Source organism: Dasypus novemcinctus, chromosome 26 (genome assembly GCF_030445035.2).
Source record: "Dasypus novemcinctus isolate mDasNov1 chromosome 26, mDasNov1.1.hap2, whole genome shotgun sequence".
NCBI classification, from domain to species: domain Eukaryota; kingdom Metazoa; phylum Chordata; class Mammalia; order Cingulata; family Dasypodidae; genus Dasypus; species Dasypus novemcinctus.
The window spans coordinates 21061160-21083442 of NC_080698.1; the positions used below are offsets into that span (position 1 = coordinate 21061160).

Sequence of the window (22283 nt, forward strand, 5' to 3'; positions counted from 1 at the left end):
AGTCAAGAAATGGGGCAGAAGATTCATTTTTACTGTACTCAGTTAACACTCTCTCCCTGGGAGAGAGTCCTTCATAGATTAGTGAAAGCAAAGAAATGAATGGCATCAGTGCACATACTTTACCCTGAAAAATTAGCTGGAGGATAAGATTTAATGCTAAAAAGAAGGGAAAGAATAGACTAACAGGGTCTATTTTGTGCAGCACCACCATCATTAAAGTTAATGGAATTACCATGTGCTCATGCACCAAAGGGAGCCTATTGGAAGTTAAGCTCTTCTAGGGCCGTTGATTTGCAGGCTTCCATTCAAAAATTCCCATTGGCATGTGATGAGTACTCTGCAGTTATGCAGAAGCACTTTAGAAATTGTTTACACAAATGGCCAGTTAAGCATATTAAAGAGAAACAATAACCAAATATGTTATGAGAAGACCTAGTTGAGGAATGTTTTCCATTGGAAGTAGCTACTGTGCCTGACTTAAACAACAGGAGATTTTATTGGATCACCTAACCTAAAAACTCAAGAGGTAGTACAGGCTTCAGAGCTGGTTAATTCAGCAACCCAATACCGTCCTCAAGGATCTAGCTTCTTTCTACCTCTGTCATTCCAGCCTCAGCATCTGCTTCATTGTAAGGTAGGTTGCCCTCGAGTTGAAAACTGACTCCTGGTAACTGTCAGGTTTACCTGCTTCCTTGTTCACAAGCAGAGGTAGATAAAGTGTTCATTCCCCAAACTGATGGATAAAAAGTCCTCCATGTTGATAGAAACAACCCTCCCTGAAGCCAAGGGAATCTCATGATTTAATTGGCTTAGGTTGGGATTAAAGTCACTACTATAGCAGAGAGACTTGGCTTAGACCACTGGTGGGTAAACTACAGGGTCAAATCCAGCCCACCACCTGTTACTGTAAATAAAGTTTAATTGGAACACAGCCACACCCATTTGTATGAATTCATTTACATATTTCTATGGCTGCTTTCACCAGAATTACATAATTGTAACAGAGACCATCTGGCCCTCAAAGCCTAAATTTTTTACTGTCTGGCCGTTTACAGAAAAAGTTTGCCAGAGCCTCTGGCTGAAACCAAACAAAATCCACACCTGGAGCTAGAAATGGGTTCACTCATTCCCAGACTTCTTGGATGTTAAACAATGGGGAGGGCAGAAAGGATGTGGGTAGGTGGTGGAACCACAGTGCTCATTAATAAATACAATACAAAATTACTCTAATTATTCACATTCTGAGAAAGTGGGCTTAAAACTTAAAAACAACAACAATTTTGTTAAAGAGTATCACCATGTTAAGCACATGTGAAATACCCTCTACTTACAGAAGATAGTCCAAACACAAAATACATTTGAAATAGAATTAAAACTCATTACCACGACCTAAAAAGCCTGGTGTGATGGTTCCCTTACTCAAAGTTCTTTCCCTCCATCCCTCTCTCCATTCTAAATTCCTGCCACCTGGCCATCAGTCATATCCTAGACTGAGTCAAGCTCACTCCCACCGCTGTTAACCCTGCCAGTAGAACAAGCAAGATCACCATCATTTCTCAAGTCTCAGCTTCTATGTCTCCTCTTCAATGAGTTTTCCCTTGACCACCCTATCTAAATTAACCATCACTATTCTTAACTCTAACCCCCTGCACACACACGGTATTCCTATCCCCCTCTCACAGCAGCCTGGAATAGCCTCCCTAACACTACTCATAATCAACATTGCCTTATGTGTTCGTTCAAGTATAGGGGAGGGCAGATAATAAGCTGAGAGTCGTTCCTTGGCTGCCTCATCTTCTGCTATGTCCAAGTGCCTTGGAGAACCCTGTACAAAGTAGGCACCCAATAAACCCTTACTGGAAAGGGAGTTAATATGAAATACAGAAATTCTGTAGCCTTCCTCTATCACAGCACTTATTTAAAAGACTATCTGTAAAGGCAGGGGCTATGTCTCATTTTTCTTGGTCCCAGGGCCTGGGACAATACCTCACACAGAGTAGGTGCTGGAAGAACAAATAAAAGAATGAAGGCATGTCAGACAAACAGGGTAGAAGGATGCTTATTTCCTGGGTAGCAAGAATAGGGTACCTTGGTAGTGGAAAAATTCGCAACATCAGAAGGATGTTCAGAATCATCTGATCAGAACTGTTCAGCACTGCAAGCAGCTATCTCACAGTGCACTAGGTTCCCCGGTATAGAAGAGATGAAAGGCTGAATTAAATGCTACAGACAGAATTATTTGTAGAGTTGGAGACTGTACTAGATGACTTTCAAGGTCACTTGCCCCTCCAGGATTCTCTGGGTTATCCCATTCTCTGAGTTTCTTCCTCAAGAGTGAGATTCATCTATGGTCATCTCATGGCAAAGGTGAGTTTGAAATCACATTTATTCCTTCCATGGCCAAACAGTTTCATCAAAATTATACTGCTAGAACCTGATTACATCTGGGGATTTATACCATTTACAACCAACAGATGAATTGAAGCACAAATAAAAGGCCCTGTTGGGTTGTTTTTCAGGACAGCAGGATAGAAAGCATGATAGGAAAATATTTTTTCAGGGAACAGGTACTGATATGTAGACCCCTGGGTGGGAGATTTGAATGTGAACATTAGGATAAATGGATTTCACTGCGAAGTAAATGAATATTTGGTATGTTCACTTTGTTCACTCAGTGTTGTTTATTCTTCTAAACCACTTTAGGCAAGGTCAACATTCTAAACAACATCATGTTTACTTTTCAAGTAACATCAGGAAGAAGAAAAACTGATTTAAAAGAATAAACTATTGAGGAAAGAAATGGGAGTTTTCATTACCAGGCTCCAGTAATATTATCTTTATGTAGAATGAGCCCAGAAGGATTTCAAACTCTCATTTAAAAAAAAAAAAAACAAAAAAAACTTTTCTCTATGATGTTTGAGATTATTCTAATTCTGAAAGGCTTTTAGAGATGTATGTCTCTATTTCCCAGATCATGGTGGATAAGAAAGAGGCTTCTCCAGAGATAGGATTTGTTATAATCTTACAGGTGTAGGATTGATACCTCATGATGTGTGAAGTTAAATTTTTCAAAATTACCCTTTCCTAGACCTAAATCAATTCAAATTAAAGGGAAGGGGTTAAGAATTATTTCTCACTGTGCCTGGCCTGAGGGCCATTGAAGACTCTCACCAACCTAATATTTCTCACTCAATGTTATTTAGGAAGGTCCTTGTTCTAAGTCTTTCATGCTGGTGGCTCTGCAAGGTGCCATGTCTATCATTCATTAAGCTGGTTTCCATCTGACCCCTGATCAGTCATCAAATCCTTACTTTCCAGCTGCTTCTTGGGTCTTGAGAATTGCTTTATTATTGACTTTGGGATAAAGGCAAAAAGGAGTTCCTATGAAGGTCTGAATAATTCAAGATGAATATAGGAGTTAAAATCAATTCTAGGTTATCCAGATCAAAAGTCAAAATATATTTGTATAAATAAATAAAACCACAGTTCATAAATCTGGGTAACCATCAGAAACACCTGTGGGCTTTTCAAAAACCTATTTCATGGGCCCCATTCTCAGAGAAGTGAATCAGTTATATGTTAAAGATAATAAAGTAAAGTAAACTATAATAGTTATTTCTTGATGGAAAATTCTTCCTAGGGGACTCCTGTAAAATAAAAATTGTAGAGATAGCTACATATACATATATATTTTTGTCACAGTTTTAAAACTTTGGAAATATGAGATTAAGGAATGTACACATAATTTCCTAGGTCTGAAACATCCATAGCAAAACGGGGAAAGTGAGTAATTCATTCTTTCCTTTGATAATTATTTATTGAGCACTTGCAAAATGATTATAGTAACGGCCTTACTGCATCAGGAAAGGCATGAAACTGATTCTGAAAAATAATACCTTACATTTAGTAGCATTTTGAAGTCTGAAAGCACTTTACCTTATGCAGTATACTTGATTTCGTAATGATTAAATAGAAGCCCTAAACTCTAAGCCTCAAGTTTAAAATTCTACTGAAATCTGTAAGAAATAGACATTAAGAATATATTTACAATATTTATCATATTTCTGCATTACAGGTATCAAAGTAAATTAAACAGCCAAACATCTACTCTGCTGTATGTCATGGTCTCCAATTACTAAGAAAGTTTGTTTGGTAGCATTAACAAAAAATTAAATATCTCAAATATGTAATTCTTCTATAAATTGACATACAGCCATAAAGCAACATTAAATTAACTTTTACCTGTGTGATAAAATTGAATAAAAAGAATCATCTGGATATTTTTAGATGGAAGTCAACATTATTTCAAACAGAGAAAAACAATACAGCTTATATCTGTGTTAAGAGTGACAAAATATTAACACAGCCTCTCTTTGTGCATCCTCAGTTGTACTAATGGTAGTTACTTTGTGCACGATGTTTTTAAGAATGGACTGGCCATGAGATGTAATGGAGAATTGCAATTTTGGAATCAAACAGGACAGTGTTTGAATCCCAGTTATGCTATCTGTCATTTGTAGGTTCTTTGTTGTTGTTTTTTTCTTAATTTTTATTTTTTTTAAGATGCTTAGATTACATAAATGTTACATAAAAAATATAGGGGACTCTCAAATGACCCGCTTCCCATATCTCCCACACCTTCCCACATTAACAACATCCTTCATTAGTGTGGTACATTTGTTACAATTGCTGAACACATTTTGGAGCATTGCCACTGAGTATAGGTTTACATTGTAGTTTACACTCGCTTCCACCCAATTCTGTAGGTTATGGCAAATATATAATGGCCTGTACCTGTCATTGCTATGTCACTGCAATGTCATTCAGGACAATTCCCAAATCCCAAAAATGTTTCCATATTATAACTGTTTTTCCTTCTTCCTTCCCTCAGAATCTCCAGTGGCCACTGCCCCCATATCAATGATATAATTTCTTCCATTTGCAGAATCACAATAAGTAGAATACCAGTATGGACTTTAGTCCATAATTGGTTCCAACTGTAGGTTTTGTGCAAGTCATATTATCTCTATAAACCTTGGTTTCCTCAAATGTAAAATGTGAGTGCCTGCTTTAGAAGGTTGTTGAGATAATTAAGAAAAATTACAAAAAATAATAGTGAAGATTTATTGAGACTTTACGTGCCAGGCACTGCTTTAAACGCACTTACCTGCATCAATCCATTTGGTCCTTACAACATCCCTGTGAGGGAGGATACCATTAAGACTCCTAATTTATAAATAGGGGATCCTAAGGCTCAGAAAAGATCATGGGATTGGCAGGTGGCCGCTTTGGGGTTGAAATCCAGGCCATCTGGCTTCTGAATCCTCACTCCTCATCCGTACAGTTTAACTGCACTGCACTTGTAGCCCCCACTCTCTCCCATCCACCTTAAATACCTGTGACTTAGAAGAGGGAGAAAATAAATTGGAGAGTGAGAATACCAGGGGGCTTTGGTCAATTTTTGTTTCTAGTGCTTTGGCCCAATTGGCATCGTGTAAAATAAAGTTAACCAATTGGAAATGGAAAAACCCAATGATTTGATACCTATTTAGAAGGATGCTTGAGGGTTTAGTAAGAGAAAGGAAGTTCCCCCAAAGAAACAGGCAGGATCCTGGCCCCTGCTACTGACTGGAGAGTCGGGGACCAATGGATTTGTACCCAAATCACCAGAAGAGTCATAATCATTGACGTGCCAGAAAGGGGGTAGGGCCCCAACACACTTCAAAGATGTCCAGTCCCATGAGTAAACCCAGGTGCATCCCTCCAGCACCAAAACTGTTTTTAGTTTACTGAGCTCAGTCAAATTGGATTCATTCCGAGAGCAGAGATGCAAATTATAAGGCAATTCCGCAAGATAAAAGCGACTGCATCCTGAAGATACTAATTTTTCCAGCAGTAAATACATACATTAGGTATAAACATAGGCAAGGCATTTTCGTCATGGCTTTAATCAAAGGATAAAAGTCCTTTGGCAAATTACAGCTCTCTTGAAATTTCTTTCCAGATGAAAATAATGCATAACACTCAAGTAAAATCATTTTCATTTTTGAGATGTATGTTTCTCCTTTACATGCACGCCAAATCTTTTTTACGAACTAGTTTGGGCTGACAGCAACAGCTATGTGGTGATTCCTTCACAACTGCCTCTTATAACTATTTTAGTAAGTGGCTTTGTACTGGCCTGTGGTGTGTATTAGAATTACTTGAGGTGTATGCAAAAGACAAAGTCCTGGATTCTCTACCAAATCTGCAACAGTGGGTACAGGCAGGTTTGCGAATTTTGAAATCCTACTTCTAGTCATTGTGAAGTAGACTGTAGGTTAAGAACCATGATTGACTTATAACCCACTACGGGGCTAGCAGAGGCTAGAAACAGCAGGATAGAGAGCGTCAATTTTCCCCCTAATATCTTAGTTTCCTAGCTGCTAAACATGACACGATGGTCTGGATGAAACAATGGAAATTTATTGACTCATGGCTTCAAGGATAGGAAATGTCCAAAATCAAAGTGTCAACAAAGAGATCTTTTGTCCACAAAGATGGTGCTGTTCTGGGCCTGGTGCCAAGTGATCTTTGGGTTCCTGGTCTTTTCCATCACATGGAAATGTCCTCTCTTTCTCTTCTGAGTTCCACTGACTTCTGGCTTCTTGCTTCCCTTGTGGCTTTTTCCAATTTCCTTTACTTATAAGGACTTCAGCCTTCCTTACTGGACTAAGGCCCACTCTTGTCCAGTTTGGGTACCCCTTAACTAATAACATCTTCAAAGATCCTATTTCAAGTGGGTTCACACCCACAGGACCAAGGGTTTGGGACCTGAACATGCCTTTTGTAGGGGACAAGGTTTCATTTCCAGACCCCCCCAAAATGGCAGATTTCTAAATATTCAAGTGGCAATTTCTGTAACAATTTCAAATAATATATTCAAACAGCATGAGTCATATATAACAGAGGAGAGTTTTCTTAAGAATTTAAGCTTAAAGGCAGTAATTAAGACTGAGAGAATTCAGTGTATAACAATTAAATGAGCTCTGCAGGACTAAAAAAACAATGCCAAGTACCTCCTTCTAAAGACTCCTCTTAACCTATTTTACAGATAAGAAAACTTAGGCACAGAAATCTTAAGAAATATGCACAAGTTCCCCGGGTCAGTAAGTAGTGGAGCTGGGATTTGAACTTGGGTGGTCTGGTTCCAGATTCCACATACATGTCCTAGCCAACACCCCAATGACATCAGGGTTGCATTGACTAGAAAAAGTCTATTCTTCTTTGTGTTTGTTCCTCTTTATGGTACTTCCACTTTATATCATGTATTAGAATTATTTATGTAGGTATAGGTACTTTTCCACCTTAGCTTATACACTTTCTCCAGGCAATGCTGGACTCTGTTCTGTGTTCATCCTGCTATCTCCCAGATTATGTTAAGGGTTCTTAATCTGAGGTCCATAAAGCCCAGAACCCGTTGATGAACTTCAATGGCCCATGATCCCTTTGCAAAGGTGGCCAATGCTGTATATTTGGGTCTATATGGACTTTTCTAGAGAGAAGATCCCAGAGCTTTCACCAAATCTCAAAGCAATTTGTCAGCCTTGAGAGGTTGATTCAGTGGGTGTTCAGAATATATGCTGGGCAAGTAAGTAAAAACTACAACATGTATAGAAAACAAAAATACATCAAATAAATTTTTAAATGATCTTTAATGCTTCAATTTTACTAGGAATTTAAAAATTCCTAAATTTTGGCAACAGGAAAAATATGTATTTATAAACTATATATATATATATATAGAAGGAATTTGTTAGCTTTTAGCCAAAGTTCAAATTAGGTGCCAAGTATGCAGCTGCCACTCATGGTGCAAAGGCATCTTGGGCCCACAGATCCTGTGGCTCTCTGGGGTTTGGTAGTATCTGTAACAGAATGAGAAAAGTCTTCAGCAGAAGGAGTGTTTTTTAATTGCAGTTTCATGCTTGACTTTGTTTTATAGCGTGCTGCATGCCTTCTAATGCCAAATTTATTTTAACCTTCTTGACCTTGTGAAGATGGGTAGAGAATGGAAGGACTTGGTGAGCTAGAAGATGGCTCATCTCTATGCTCCACATCTAGACAGGTAGGAATGTCTGAGCAGGGCTATAGGCAAGCACACAGCCCTTTACTCTGCCCACTGAACTGTGGATGCAAACCATATATACAAACTCATGGTGCTTTTCGATGTACTTGCCATTCCAGCAAGTGAAGTAGGGTGAGTAAAATGGTGAAGGAAAATAAATTTATATAACAAACACAAATGAAATAAAATTGATGTATATAATAAACCAAGACACACTCCCAATAATTAAAACCATCACCACTACCACCACGTCAGCAAAAGAGGCAACCAACATTTTTTGAAGGAGAACTATGTGCCAGTGTCCCAGCTACAAATGCTATCTACTATAGCATTTCCCCCAAAATGAGTTTCAGAGAGGTTCAGAGGCTGGCCTAAAGTATAAGAGCTAGTAGTCAGTAGAACAAATACTCCTACAGAACCTCTAGGAAGCAATTACAAAATCCAAAGTCTGAGCTTTAGCTAAACTTTGAGCTAGTTACTAAGAGCTAAAATATCCTCTATTTTCATGGTCCAAAAAATTCACCACATCATCCAGTGGAAAAAAATAAATAAAACTCTGTGCTTAGACCATTGAAATGCCTCTGTGAACAGTGGAGCTCTTATTTTAATTTCTTAATCACACTTATTTAAAGAATTCCTTGTCTTATTCTTATAGAGCAATCTTTAAAGTAATTGTTAGTATCTCAACAGTTTTTAAGAACTACTTCATACTGCATTAATACTATAAAATTAAATCTCTAAGTAGAGGATTTAAGCACCATAAAAATAGAAGAATGTAAGCAAGCATATTATATACTTAGCTCTTCTGAAATTCTAGACTATCTGCTTGGCATACATCACTCTCTTTTTAATCTACCTAAAACACCCTCCCACCCAAAGCTGCACATAGAGATTGCTCTAGAGGATAGCACAAGTTAAACTTACTAAGCAACAACCGTTTGAAAAGACAAATTGCCTTAATGGTTCTGCTAGTTCGGGTTACATTTTGAAATAGAATTTGGAAAACCTTATTATTGGAAAATACAGACTTTTTCAGTGACACCCCTAGAATATATTTACTATCACACTGGTTTTTTAAATATGTTTTAGGTGAGTTTTGCTTCAGGAAGTTGAAGTTTTTGGTGTGTGTGTGTATGCATAATTGTGCATTTTTATTTGTTACCCATCTCTTTTGCTTGTTCAATACTCTCTACCCCATTACTTCCTTCATGTGTAATTTGCTGCCTTATTCAACATCTTATCACCCATATTCTCTCTCTGGTTCTTCTGCTGGTCTCTGCACTCCTGAGTTTGCTTATAATTTAAAAATAATAATAATAATAAATCCTGGGAAACCCAAACTCCAGCTATACTCTGTAATGTAAGTATACATTATCTACAACTTCATGTCCACTAAAGCTAGAAACTTAGGGCAAAGATTTCTTCTATCGAGGAAGTCCTTTTATAGTCCCCATCCTCCTTCCCACATCACCTAACAGAGCCAGAGGAAGCGATTACAAATTCCAGGTCCTCATGAGGCTTGCATTCTAGAGGGGCTAAAGCAGCAGCAGAGGTACAAGGACATAAATGCACACGCAGTAAAAATGCAGTGAAGAAAGCCTTGAAGGAAACCAAAAAAAGCAATAGGATAAGGGGTGAGCATTTTAAGAGAGCTACTTCAGAGAGGGGGATCAGGGAAGGCCGATGGGAGTTGATGTATGACGGAGACCTGAACAAAGAGATTGTTTTTCAAGCCTGCAGGACATCCAAATCACTGCAGTAATCGCCTGCAGGAGAATAGTGTTCTACTACATTTAAACCTCAAAAAGGAGAGTTAATAATCGTGAAATAAGAGGTCACTTTTGCCTTTTCTTTTTTCCCCGCTTTTACTGCTACAAGTGCCTTACTGTGCAAAACAGATTTTAAAGCCCCTGAAACAAAAAAATACCTTCAAGTGGCGTCATGTTCAACAGGCTAACTCAGTGTTGCACCTTCATTAACAACAACACTCGTTGCTCCGAGGGAAGAGCTCATAAGTGGGCTGGTTGCTATTACTACCCAGCAAGAGACAAAAAGGTTTAGAACCAGCGCATCCGGAAGAAGACCAAGGCTTAGACACAGAGGCGAAGATGAAGAGAACAGTCTCTATGCTCTCCATGGCAGGTTGTCAGACGCTGCCTCAAAACGTGCAACTGTGTGTATTTCAAAATATGAAATGCTCGGTTTTGAACTGTAGTTTTCAGAACCGGACAAGTGAATGTTGAAGATGCTGCTTCACTCCCTGTAGGGGCTGACCACTATAAGACAGGCTTCCAAGTCAACGTTCTGTGGACCGTGCCACAAACTATTTTATCACCGTAAAATAGAGAGGTCAGTGAATATTTACCGTCTGAAAAGAGTCGCCTCACTGGAAGATTCAGAGTCCCCAACCATAGAGATTCTGAACCAGTAGGTTTAGAATCCACTTCGAAACCTGGGGACCCACTCTTTTTTTTTTTTTAAACTAACACCAAAGTGAATTTTCATGCGAGGACTGAAAAATGCAGATTAGACATTAGATATGTAGACTTGGTCAAAAACGATATTTTTCAAACCATCATCATCCACTGAGGTTTTCTGTGTACATGGTTGTTTTCTTTTCGCCATTATATTTCACGGGGGATTTCAGATGGCCCTGCTAATTCATATTGGGGAAATTTTATGATCAGCTTGAAAACAATTGAACAATGCCCAAAAAGACATAATCTGCTGATGAAACAAATAGGAATTTTTGAAAATCTTAAACTAAATAGTAATGGTGGTGATAATAAACACATTCCACCACCCATATACAAGTACTCTGTGCCAAGAATTACTCTATTATCGCCATCAAAGTTAACAAAACTATTTAAAAGTTTGGCCAGATAATTGAGACAAAAAAAAAGGTAGTAAGTATCGGAGTCAGAGCACCTACAGCTATTGTTGTCCGCCCTGCTAGATAAAATAAATGTTTTTTCTCCCTAAATTATTATTTTATTATTTTTAATTGAAAAACATTTCAAATACCATAGAATTAATCATTTTAAAGTATACAACTCAGCGTTTTCAGTTTATTCACAAGGTTGTGCAACCATTAACACTAACTAATTCCTGAATATTTTCATCTCTTCAAAGAAACCACATACCAGTCAGCAGTCACTCCCAGTCCTCCCCTCTAGCAAGACCCCAGCCTCTGGCAAGCACTAATCTATTTTCTGTCTCTAATCAATGCCTGTGTTTATGATACATAATTTTAATGCCCTCTTTTGAATTCTGAAATGAAATTTCCAGATCATATAATCTATCTATTCATAAAAACTTTAGATATGCTTAATATGTGCTTATTATAAACCTGGACATTCCACTTAGTGCCACTCGGCATTCTCTGTTCTTACTAACACACCTTTTAGCATGACTTCTAATGGCTGGAGGAAGTCCATCTCTTAGATATTGCATGATGCATCTAATGTGGTGTTGTTGGAATTTACATTTAAATATTGTGTTTTAAAAAACCAAGGGGAGCAGATGAGGTACCCATCTCCCATGTGAGATGTCCCGGGTTCAGTTCCTGGTGCCTCCTAAAGAAGATGAGCAGACACAACCCACAGACAAAACAAGCAGACAACAAGCAGGGAGTATATGTGGTTTAAGTGGTTGGATGCCCACCTTCCACATGTATGAAAGGTCCCAAGTTCAGTTCCTAGTATCTCCTCAAGAAGATGAGCAGACCAAAAAAACCACACAAAACAACAACAAAAAAAACAACTGATAACCATGTTTGAATATTTGTGTTTTGTATTTTAAGAACTGATTTCAAAAAGAAGCTACTGGCCTTTTTTCATGTCTGCATTGCTTGAAAGCTTGGCATGGGGGTGGCCAGCAGGTGGGAGGAAATTTTTAAGCCTTCTTTGTCCACATCACCACATCGTGTGTCCAGACCCTGCAGAGTGCCAACCCTTTTTTGTCCTCAGGAATTGGTGATCCATTTGCTGGCAATTCCGACAGTAAATTCACTCCTTAAAGGAACTTCCCGGAGATTTAAAAATCCCTGTAGTCGCTCTGGTAAACATTAAAGCCACATGCAAACTAAGATCAAAAGGAAACTATATTTATTTGACATTGTGTGGCGCCAAGCATTACCTTGTCCACTCAGAGCCACGAAATCTTTTTTCACATAGTATAACATTAACACCCCAGCTTGACTTGCTTTTGATTTCTGGCCCCTAAAAAATAGCCTTTTCAGACTTAGGATCTAACTGCACAGGAATTTGCATTTGTATGAAAGGGGCTGAGACCCAGCTTTAGAACCAGCCAGGAGTTTTCTCTTTATTTTCACTATAGAAGCAGAGCCTGTCCTAATGAATTCTCCTCTTCTTCTCTGGCACACTAAAAAGTCCATTTTTGAGCTCCACTGACTCCATTAGGTACATAAGGAGGAAAAGGGTAGTTGGGGGTAGAGAAAGAGAGCGGCCCAGGCAGGAGTGAAGAGAGAAAGTGTGCCTCCACCACAGTTAATTTTTCACTTCGCAATGACAAGGCAAAAGTGGATGATGTAAAGAACTGGAAGGTACATCAGAGATGCCCTAGGCTTAAAATGGGACCCACGAATCCATACAAAGCATCTGAGCTGTTTCCTAGACACTACCTCACACCAACCTCTTGACTTCAGTTTCTGTTTCAGGACTCCTTGATTTAGTTTCTGTTTTAGTGTTTGCACAACAATAATTTTACTACAAAATTAGTCTTGTCGACTAATGGAAACATATTGTTTGGAACAGTTTATAATGTCCAGATTTATGACTCTAGTGCTGAGGGTCTCTCTGACCTCAAAGATAACATAATAAAACAGCAATGTGCTGCAAATGACTTAGTTTGATTTTTTATTAGTTCTCATAATTGTCCCTTGTTAATTTGAATGCACATAAGAAGCACTCACCTTCACAGTTTGTCCAGCTTCTGGGCCATCCTAAAAGTAAGAAGAAGAAAAAAAAACAGAGGTGAGGATAGATAGAAGGTATTTCCTACTTATTCAGAAATATCACCTGTTAATAATTCAGATCCAATTTCATTGTGTATTAATCTATAGCATTCTCATGGGGACATTTAACTTCAAAAGTGTGGGACCAGACAGTTCTCCATTTCTACCTGAGACTAAGTGAGAACTTACGTAGAAAAATGATATAAATTAACCAGTGAACCAGTCCCCTTGCTACTTTTCATGCTTTTCACTCTTGGCCGTGTTTTTTAATTGCATTAAAGGGAAGTTAAGAATGTTTGGGGAGATGCAGGATCGTACCTTCTGATTATCTTTAAATCAGACAGTTTAATTAATGTCTGATTACTTTAAATCTCTATTCAGGAAATCGGCTGTAATCATACTTCATTAGGCAAGGATATGGTCTCACCTGAGAAGAGAATCCAAGAACGGATCTTCTCGGACTGCTATGACCTTGGAGAAGGGAGGTGGGAACTCTTTTTTTTCCCATCCTGGCTCCCTCTCTCAGCCTTCTGAAGCTCAAAAAAACTATTTCCTTTGTTGAAAATGAGTGAACTTTCACAGATAATATCCACAATATCAAGTAAAAGCAGGTGCTTAGCTAGTTTGGGGTAGCAGACAAATGATATCTCTGGACTTTGAAAGTGGAATCAAAAATTCCAAAATTGAATTAGAAACTTTGAAATGTTCAGCAAATCCCTCTACTTCTCAGAGCCTCGGTTTTATTGCTTGACTAATGGGGTGAGCATTCCTGCCCAGTTGAGGCAAAGATTAGACAGAACTTTGTATATCAGTGGTTTTCAGACTTGGAGCCACAACCCATTAGTGCATTGTGAAGTCAGCTTAATGGCCTGGGATCAGCATTAAAAACAAAAGAAATCAGAAAATCAGTATAAAATAGGACAAAAACTATCAGAGGATAACCAGCAAGATGGTGGCAGAGTAAGGGGCTCCTAGAGCCAGCTCGTGCTACAGGACAGTTAGTAATCACCCAGAGCACCTGTTTGGGGCTCCAGGAGATCAGAAAAGCATCCAGCAACATCCTTGAAAGAATGGAAGAAGGAGACTACCCATCTGCAGAGAAGATTTCTAAGTAGAGCACTCTGCTCTGTGGAGGCAGTGTCATCCTCCACTGGTGGAACAAACTGCCTCGGGAGCAATTCCAAGGCTGGAATTGGAAGCTCCAATTATGAAAAACGGTGGTGGAAGAGATAGTTGGGCACCAACTTCTCCTACTAATTAGTAAATTTGGGGGCTAAAGTATAATCCTAAGAACAGCTAAGGTTTGAACCTGTCCAAGCCGGAAAGAGGCCAGTAACCACCATTTTAACTCTGCCCCTGACATGAGGAGAAGTGGGCAAACTGAAAATCACTGTGCTGGTAGGGACCGGCTTCTTTACATCCAGACTGGATTGCAAGAAATCCCTAAACTAAAGAGAGAACTGCACCCAGGATAAATACATCTAGTAAGCCAGATGATAAGACACCAACAAAAAATTATATTCCATAGCAAGAAATAGGAAGATAAGGCCCACTTAAAGGAATGGCATAAGCCTACAGAAGACATAAAGAAGTTGAGACAACTAATAATAGTTGTTTATTTGTCTAAACAAATCTCTTTAATAAATTCAATGAGATGGCTAAAGAGATTAAGAAAAGACTGGATGAGCACATAGAAGAATTTAGAAGCATATATAGAAAAATAGCAGATCTTATGGAATGAAAGGTACAATAAATGAAATTAAAAATACATTGGAATCAAGGAAGCAGATGTGGCTCAAGCATTTGAACTCCCACCTGGGTTTGGCTCCTGGTACATCCTTAAGAAGATGAAGAAGACAGTGAGCTGGTGCAATGAGCTAGCGCAGTGAGATGACACAACAAAATGATGCAACATGAGATACAAGGAGAAAAAGATAATGAGAGACACAACAAAGCAGGGAGCGGAGGTGTCTCAGGCCATTGGGCACCTTCCTGCCACATTGGAGGTCCCAGGTTCTGTTACTGGTACCTCCTATAAAAGAAGACGAGCACACAACAGACACAGCAAATGCAAACAATGAGGGGGTGGGGAGAAATAAATAAATAAATCTTTAAAAAATACACTAGAATCATATAATAGCAGATTTGAGGAAGCAGAAGAAAGGACTGGTGAGCTTGAAGAAATGGCCTCTGAAAGAAATCTTACAAAGGAGCAGATGAAGAAAAGTTTGGAAAAAATTGAACAAGGTCTCACAGAAATAAATGACAGCAAGAGACATGCAAACATGTGTGTCATGGGTGACCCAGAAGAAGAAGAGAAGGGAAAAGGGGCAGAAGGAATATCTGAAGAAATAATGGTAGAAAATGTCCCAATCCTATTGAAGGACATAGATATCTGTGTCAGAACGTTAAATGCCAAAGACAAAGAGAGAATTCTGAGAGCAGCAAAAGAAAAGCAATGCATAACATATAAGGGATACCCCAAAAGATTAAGTGCCAATTTCTCATCAGAAACCACGGAGGCAAGAAAACAGTGGTATGATATATTTAAGATACAGCAAGAAAAAAAATTTCAGCCAAGAATCTTATATCTGCTAAGAATGTCTTTCAAAAATGAGGGTGAATTTAGAATATTCACAGATGAACAGAAACTGAAAGAGTTTGCAACCAAGAGACCAGCTTTGCAGGAAGTATTAAAGCATGTACTACACTCTGAAAAGAAAAGACAGGAGAAAGAGGCTTGGAAGAGAGTCTAGAAATGAAGATTTTACCAGCAAAAGTAACTGAAAGTGTCAAAAGATTGTTGAAAATAAAATATGACAGATAAAACCCATAGGTCATGATGGGTAAAGTAATAACTACCTTTACTGTAATAACACTGAATGTTAATGGATTAAACTTCCCAATCGAAAGACAAAGACTGGCAGAATGGATAAGAAAATATGAGCCACCTATATGCTGTCTGCAAGAGACTCACCCTAGATCCAAGGATACCAATAGATTAAAAGTGAAAGACTGGAAAAAGATATTCCATGCAAAACAAAAAGAAAGAGCTGAAGTACCTATCCTTATATCAGATAAAATAGACTTTAAAATACGCTAGTACTGGGAAGTGGACATGGCTCAACTGATAGAGCATCCACCTACCTTTTAGGAGGTCCAGAGTTTGATAACCAGGGCCTCCTGGCCTGTGTGGTGAGCTGGCCCACACGCAAGGACTGCTGTGCCACGCAGGGGTGTCCCCAGGTTTGGGGTGCCCCATGCGCAAGGAGTACACCCTGCAAGGAGAGCCGCCCCACACAAAAAATGCAGCCAATCCAGGAGTGGCACTGCACACATGGAGAGCTGACACAGCAAGATGATGCAACAAAGAGACACAGATTCCCAGTGCCGCCTGACAAGAATGCAAGCGGACACAGAAGAACACACAGCAAATGGACACAGAAAGCGGACAACTGGGGGGGGGCGGGGCGGGGGAGCAGGGGGAGAGGAATAAATAAAATAAATCTTTGTTTAAAAAAATAATAAAAGACACTAGTACTGTGCAATCAGAGAAGAAAGTCAGGAACAAAAAGTTCCATTTACAACAGTGACATAAAATCAATTACTTAGGAATAAACTTAACTAACAATGTAAAGCACTTGTATTCAGAAAACTACAAAGCACTGTTAAATGAAATTTAAAAAGACCTAAATAATTGGAAGACCATTCCATGCTCACAGATTGGAAGACTAAATATTAAGATGTCAATTCTACCCAAATTGATACACAGATTAAATGTAATCCCAATAAAAATTCCACCAGGATTTCTTAAATAAATAGAAAACACAATTATAAAATGTATTTGGAAAGTTAAAGGGTCCGAATAGCCAGAAACATCTTTAAAAGAAAAGTGAAGTTGGAGGACTCTCACTTCCAGACTTGAAACCATATTACTTGGCTACAGTCATAAGAACTGCATGGAACTGGCATAAAGACAGACACATAGACCAAAGGAACAAATTCATGGTTCAGAAACAGACCGTCACATCAAGGGTCAAGGTATTTTTGACAAGTCTGTCAAACCTACCTAGCTTGGGCAGAACAGTCCATTCGACAAATGGTATTCAGAGAACTGGATATCCATAGTTAAAGAAAGAAAGAGGACCACTATCTCACATCATATATAAAAATTAACTCAAAATGGATAATAAAAAAATAAATAAATATAAAGGCAAGAACCATAAAGCTTCTAGAAGAAAATGCAGGAAAACATCCTAAAGACCTGGTGGTAGGTGGTAGATTCTTAGAGTAGATAAGAGAAGGACTGAGATGGACTACTGATGCTTAAGGTACATAGAAGTTTAATGAACTTTATTTTACAAGTATGGAAATGTATAGAGTTGATGGTAACACATTATAATGAGTAACAACTGGTTTATAAATGGGAATGTGGTAGTCTAGGGATGTAAATGTCAGTTGAAAGAAAGCTAGAGAATAACCTAGGGACTGAATTACACAGTAAACCCAGAGGTGGATGAGAATTTTGGTTTATAGTACAGATGCAAGAGTATCCTTCGTGAGCTAGAGTAGATGTACGTTTCTATTGCAGGGTGGTGGGAATGTGGAGAAGCATGGAAAAAATATAGCTGGAGTGACTTAAGGACTATGGTTAACAGTAATGTAATAGTCATGCATCTTTGCCAAAGATGTATTGTGTTGATAATGTGGGAGTATGGAAAAAGTATGCCAAATGTACACTATGGACCTGGTAATAATCTGATGATATTATCTCATAATCTGTAACAAATGTTCCACCACAGTGTGGTGTGTTGATAGAGAGGTGTTGTATGGGAATTCTGTACATATGCATGATTGTTTTGTAAGTTCACACTTCTATAATAAAAATGTATTTTGAAAAAATAATAATAGGGTGTGTTGAGGGAAAATATACCAAATGTAAGATAAGGATTATAGTTAGTAAGATTTTGATGATACTCTTTCATAAATCATAACACATGTCTCACAACAATGCAAGGAGTTGGTAGTGGGTTGATATATGGGCCCCCTGTATGATGGTATGCATGTTTGCTTTGTGAGTTCACAACTTTTACTATACACTTATTGTTGATGTATGTTCATGTATAAATGATATAAAAATAATAATAATAGGGTGGGCTGGGGGAAAAATACACCAAATGTAAGATGTTGGTTAGTAGTAATATTTTGAGGATGCTTTTAAATCATTAGTTAAAAATGTTTCACAACAATGCAAGGTATTGGTGGTAGGGTGAGGTATGAGAGCCATGTATGATGTTATGTATATTTGTTTTGTAAGTTCACAACTACTACTATACAATTATTCTGATTGTATGTTTATGTATAAGTGATATACTTGAATAAATTTTTTAAAATAAAAAAGCTATCAGGATGAACAGAATGGATAAATATTGCTTGGTGAAACTTTGGTTTCCTTCATCCATCTAGATTATGTATCTGTGAGTGGGATGCATATATGATAGTGAAATCTATTTCTTACTGTGAGTTACAGTAAAAAAATAAGCTTGAGAAACACTGCATATTTAAAAGAACTCTGGCAGTGCTATATGCACAGGCCAGTTCTTATTTTCATGGGATTAACTAGCTAATTAATTATGTTAGATAACCAGCATTGGTCATTTCATATAAATGTGAATTTTCTTCTTGTATTTTATTAAGCAATGACAGATGTCTTATCCACTTGCTTTCATTTAGTCTCTCTGGATGTATCATTTGTAGCACAAGTTGATAAACCACCCTAACCTGCATTACCTGCCTGCAGCGGATTCAAATGGTTTGACATATAACGCATAAACATGCCTGCATGTACACGCATGCACAAACGTGTTTTTTCTTTTGTTTTGTTTTTAATGGGGAAGTTAGATAATCTCAACACAGACATAGCAGCAAGTAGGTGATTTTTTGTTTGTTTGTTTTGCTTTTGTTCTTGTTTTTGAGAAGCAGATGATTAATTTTAGTCAGAGCCTTTTTAAATCTGAAAACTGACTTCTTTATCTGGTTTCTTTGGAGGTCTACAGTGGAGAGCTGAGGAAGACAGAGGAAGGATGGTAAACATTGTTTAAATTAAAGTGCTGAGTACAAAGCCCCGCATGATGGAGCAATCAATTTCTTTCTAAAGGGTTATTGCAGAGTTATCAGATTTCAGGGTCCCAAAGGACTTTAAGCACTGATACCCGCAGCTTTTTCCAGAGATGACCTGAAGGGACTCATGATATGTTACTACTAATTTACTTATTTCCCACCACTGAAGACTTACCATGGTCCACCTCCTTGAAACCCGACAAGGGTTTGCTCAAGCTCTGCCTAAATATCTCCAATGATAGGGATCTCATTTTTTCCCTGGGAAGTCAGCCATGGCCGATCAATCAGTGTAGCTTCTAATCAAGCCTTGATCAGTCACTAAGGCTTGAATTAAAGGGCTCATGTGTCTGGCATGCCACTTCCCCCGTGGAACTAGAGCAGGACTTAGCCTATGCAGTGCTTAAAACATATTTACTGGGGAATGGGGATGACTTGCATGGAGATACTTGGTGAACCCCAGTGTCAGTAAAAGATCTGGAAAGTCTTAATGACCACTAAATCATTTGCCATTACTCTCGCCTGCTTTGTAAACAATGCTTGGGCATTGTATTGGCTGATATTCTGCAGTCCACCAAGGGAACAATGGACCAAAGGGCTGCCCTGGATTACTAACATTTTTTTCTGCCTTAATACACGACGTAAACAACCACAGCTACCTTCCCAGTGAGATGTCAGGTTAAAAGGGGTAGAGAATCCAATGCCAGGATTTGAAAAAGTAGAAAAATCATTCTGAGCAATGTACAAACTCACCTGTATGGCAATGGTGAGAGAGGTCCCCTGGAAATGCTTCTCCACCACTGTCCCAACTCTCTGAGTTGCCTGAAACAGATCGGCCACTTCATCAGGGCGCAGGTCACGGAAGCGCTCCACTGGCCGCAGGGGACACACAAGGACATCTGTAGCAAGGTCTGTTAAGGCACACTCTGCCGGTTTGGGTAACATTCTTATCAAGCAGTTTATACCCACAACATGGAATGCCCCTAGTCTGGGCGTGAACTCTCAAGGATCAAGGAATGAAGAAACAAGTATTTACTAACTGCCCAGCTGCAAGGAGTTCAGAAAAACTCCAAGGAGTTCAAAGAGAGCTTACAAACATCTTCAGTTATATTTCAAAAGAGAAGCCGTGGCCATGGAGCAGAGAAGAATTCTTTCCTTTTTTTTTTAAGAGAAGGGAAATTCCACATTGAAGGACAGATGTGCTTGTGGAGATATTAATAGTTATGCTTGGAGGCAGGATCTATTCTGGACCATTACCTGAACCCTGTGCGAGAGCCCTGTCCTCTCTAACAGCCGAAGACTGGAAAGGCAGCTGGAGATGCCAGTTCATTTCTCTAGGTAGAACTTTCTGATTAAAATTCAATTTCAATAGCTCTTTAGAGAAAGAAGAAAAATATGTAATGCAAATACAACGGTAGTTGTTCAATTTATTTGATTTTACTTTTAAAGATTGTAGACCTTCTAAAAATGTACTGTGAACCTCATCTATAACCAAGAGATGTACCCTGTGGTTAAGCAATTTATGACAAGGGTTCCTCAGACCGATTAAGATGCCAAGAAGACACTCGAAGGTAAAACATTAATTTGCCTGGTTAACAAATGAAACCACCTCAGTGTTTTCTACAAGTTAGACAAGCCAGCATATTAACATTATTGGTCTAAGCAAACAAATTCTAGAGAAAAGGGATATAAGCTTGATCACAAATTAATATTCACAATTAGTCAATAACATTTAAGTCCCTCTTTGTAACTGAACCCATCATACATACATGTGTACATATATAAAAGACATATACATATATAAAAATGTATTTATATATACACATACACATACATGCATGAATACAGCCTATATTATTTGTTTAGCTTTCAGGTATCAGTTAGTGGGAAAAAAAAGCTTTTTCCTCTGCCTGTCTCCTCCCTTCTCTAACCTACACCTCTCTCCTTAGTTTTTCTTGTTTTAAAAGAATGTGCTTCCGCCTGGAGCTAAGCAGCTAAGGGGCACAATAAAGCCACAATTCTGCAAAGTTCGTCTCACCAGAATAGCCACCATTTCAGCTCATCACACAGTTGGTGGAACTATGGGCCCAAGGGGAATTGCATGGAGCTCAGCTGGGTGAACGTGATTTCTCTAAGAGAAGGAGAAAATGAGAGAGGGGGAAACTGACTAATTTTGCTCATAATCAGGAAATTCATGTCAACAGTAAACTAGGAAAAGGGGTATTTGTTTAATCTGAGTTCATTTTTCAAGAGAGGAGAAGGGAGGCTTTCACCCACAGGGCATCTGATACTTATAAAGATAATTATCCTTCTTTGGCAGGGTTGCTTTATTATCATGGGTCAATGAACCGTTTAGAAATGAAGAACTTCCTTTCATTTCCTTTTAGCAGATTGCCAGCCTTGATTCCCAATGAGTTGGTTTTTTTCTTTGTCAAAAGGGACCTTTCCCCAACTTCCTCCTCCCTGATTTAATTTATATCCTCCCTTGGGCCCCAAATTCACCAAATCACAGTGACATGACAACCTTGCAAGCTTTCACCAATATCTGTAACTGCTGTTTTAGGCTATATCTACAAGCAGGAACTAGGTGGGGAAGGAAAGACAGTTTATTTAAATACTTGCTTACTGTGAAAACTGGTGGAATGAATCCAACTATCTTTGTATCTAATGTAACTTTAATATACCAGGAATGCCCACTATTTTTTTTTCCAATGCCTTAAATTTTTTATTTTATTATTTGTCCATTTTGCTTGTCTAATGTCACAGACTGGCTTGGTCCAATGTTTAATGAGTCTACACACTTGTCACATTCACTTTCTTTCTGTTCCTCTAATGTGCTAAATTCCTTCCCAGATCCGAAGCCTTTGTCATGGCTGTTTGCCCTGCCTATACTTCAATTCTCTATTATATCTATGTGGCTGCTTTAGATTCTACTGATGGAGCATAAAGTACTACTAGATGGACAACAAGGACACTCACTTGATGGAGCATTTCATGACCATCTACCTGGTTACTCTCATATCACCCTATTTTAAATTTTCTCCATAGCACTTGCCACCAGCTGGTAGTTTTCTTTTTTGATTACTA

The 22283-nt window shown here is 38.5% G+C and overlaps 1 protein-coding gene across 9 annotated transcripts in view; it reads right to left on the reverse strand.

Moving 5' to 3' along the window:
* FHIT (fragile histidine triad diadenosine triphosphatase) overlaps positions 1 to 22283 on the reverse strand; it is a 1565692-nt gene that overhangs the window by 315744 nt on the left and 1227665 nt on the right. For 8 of the 9 annotated variants that reach the window (XM_058288169.2, XM_071212131.1, XM_012521179.3 and 5 more), the window contains 2 exons: positions 19950 to 20095; positions 13038 to 13067 (listed from right to left, as the gene is read on the reverse strand). In XM_058288169.2, the coding sequence (XP_058144152.1) occupies positions 13038 to 13067; positions 19950 to 20095 (176 nt within the window). Of the gene's footprint in view, positions 1 to 7709; positions 7905 to 13037; positions 13068 to 19949; positions 20096 to 22283 lie in introns of those variants that run through there. The other variant, XM_058288170.2, reaches the window with a different exon arrangement.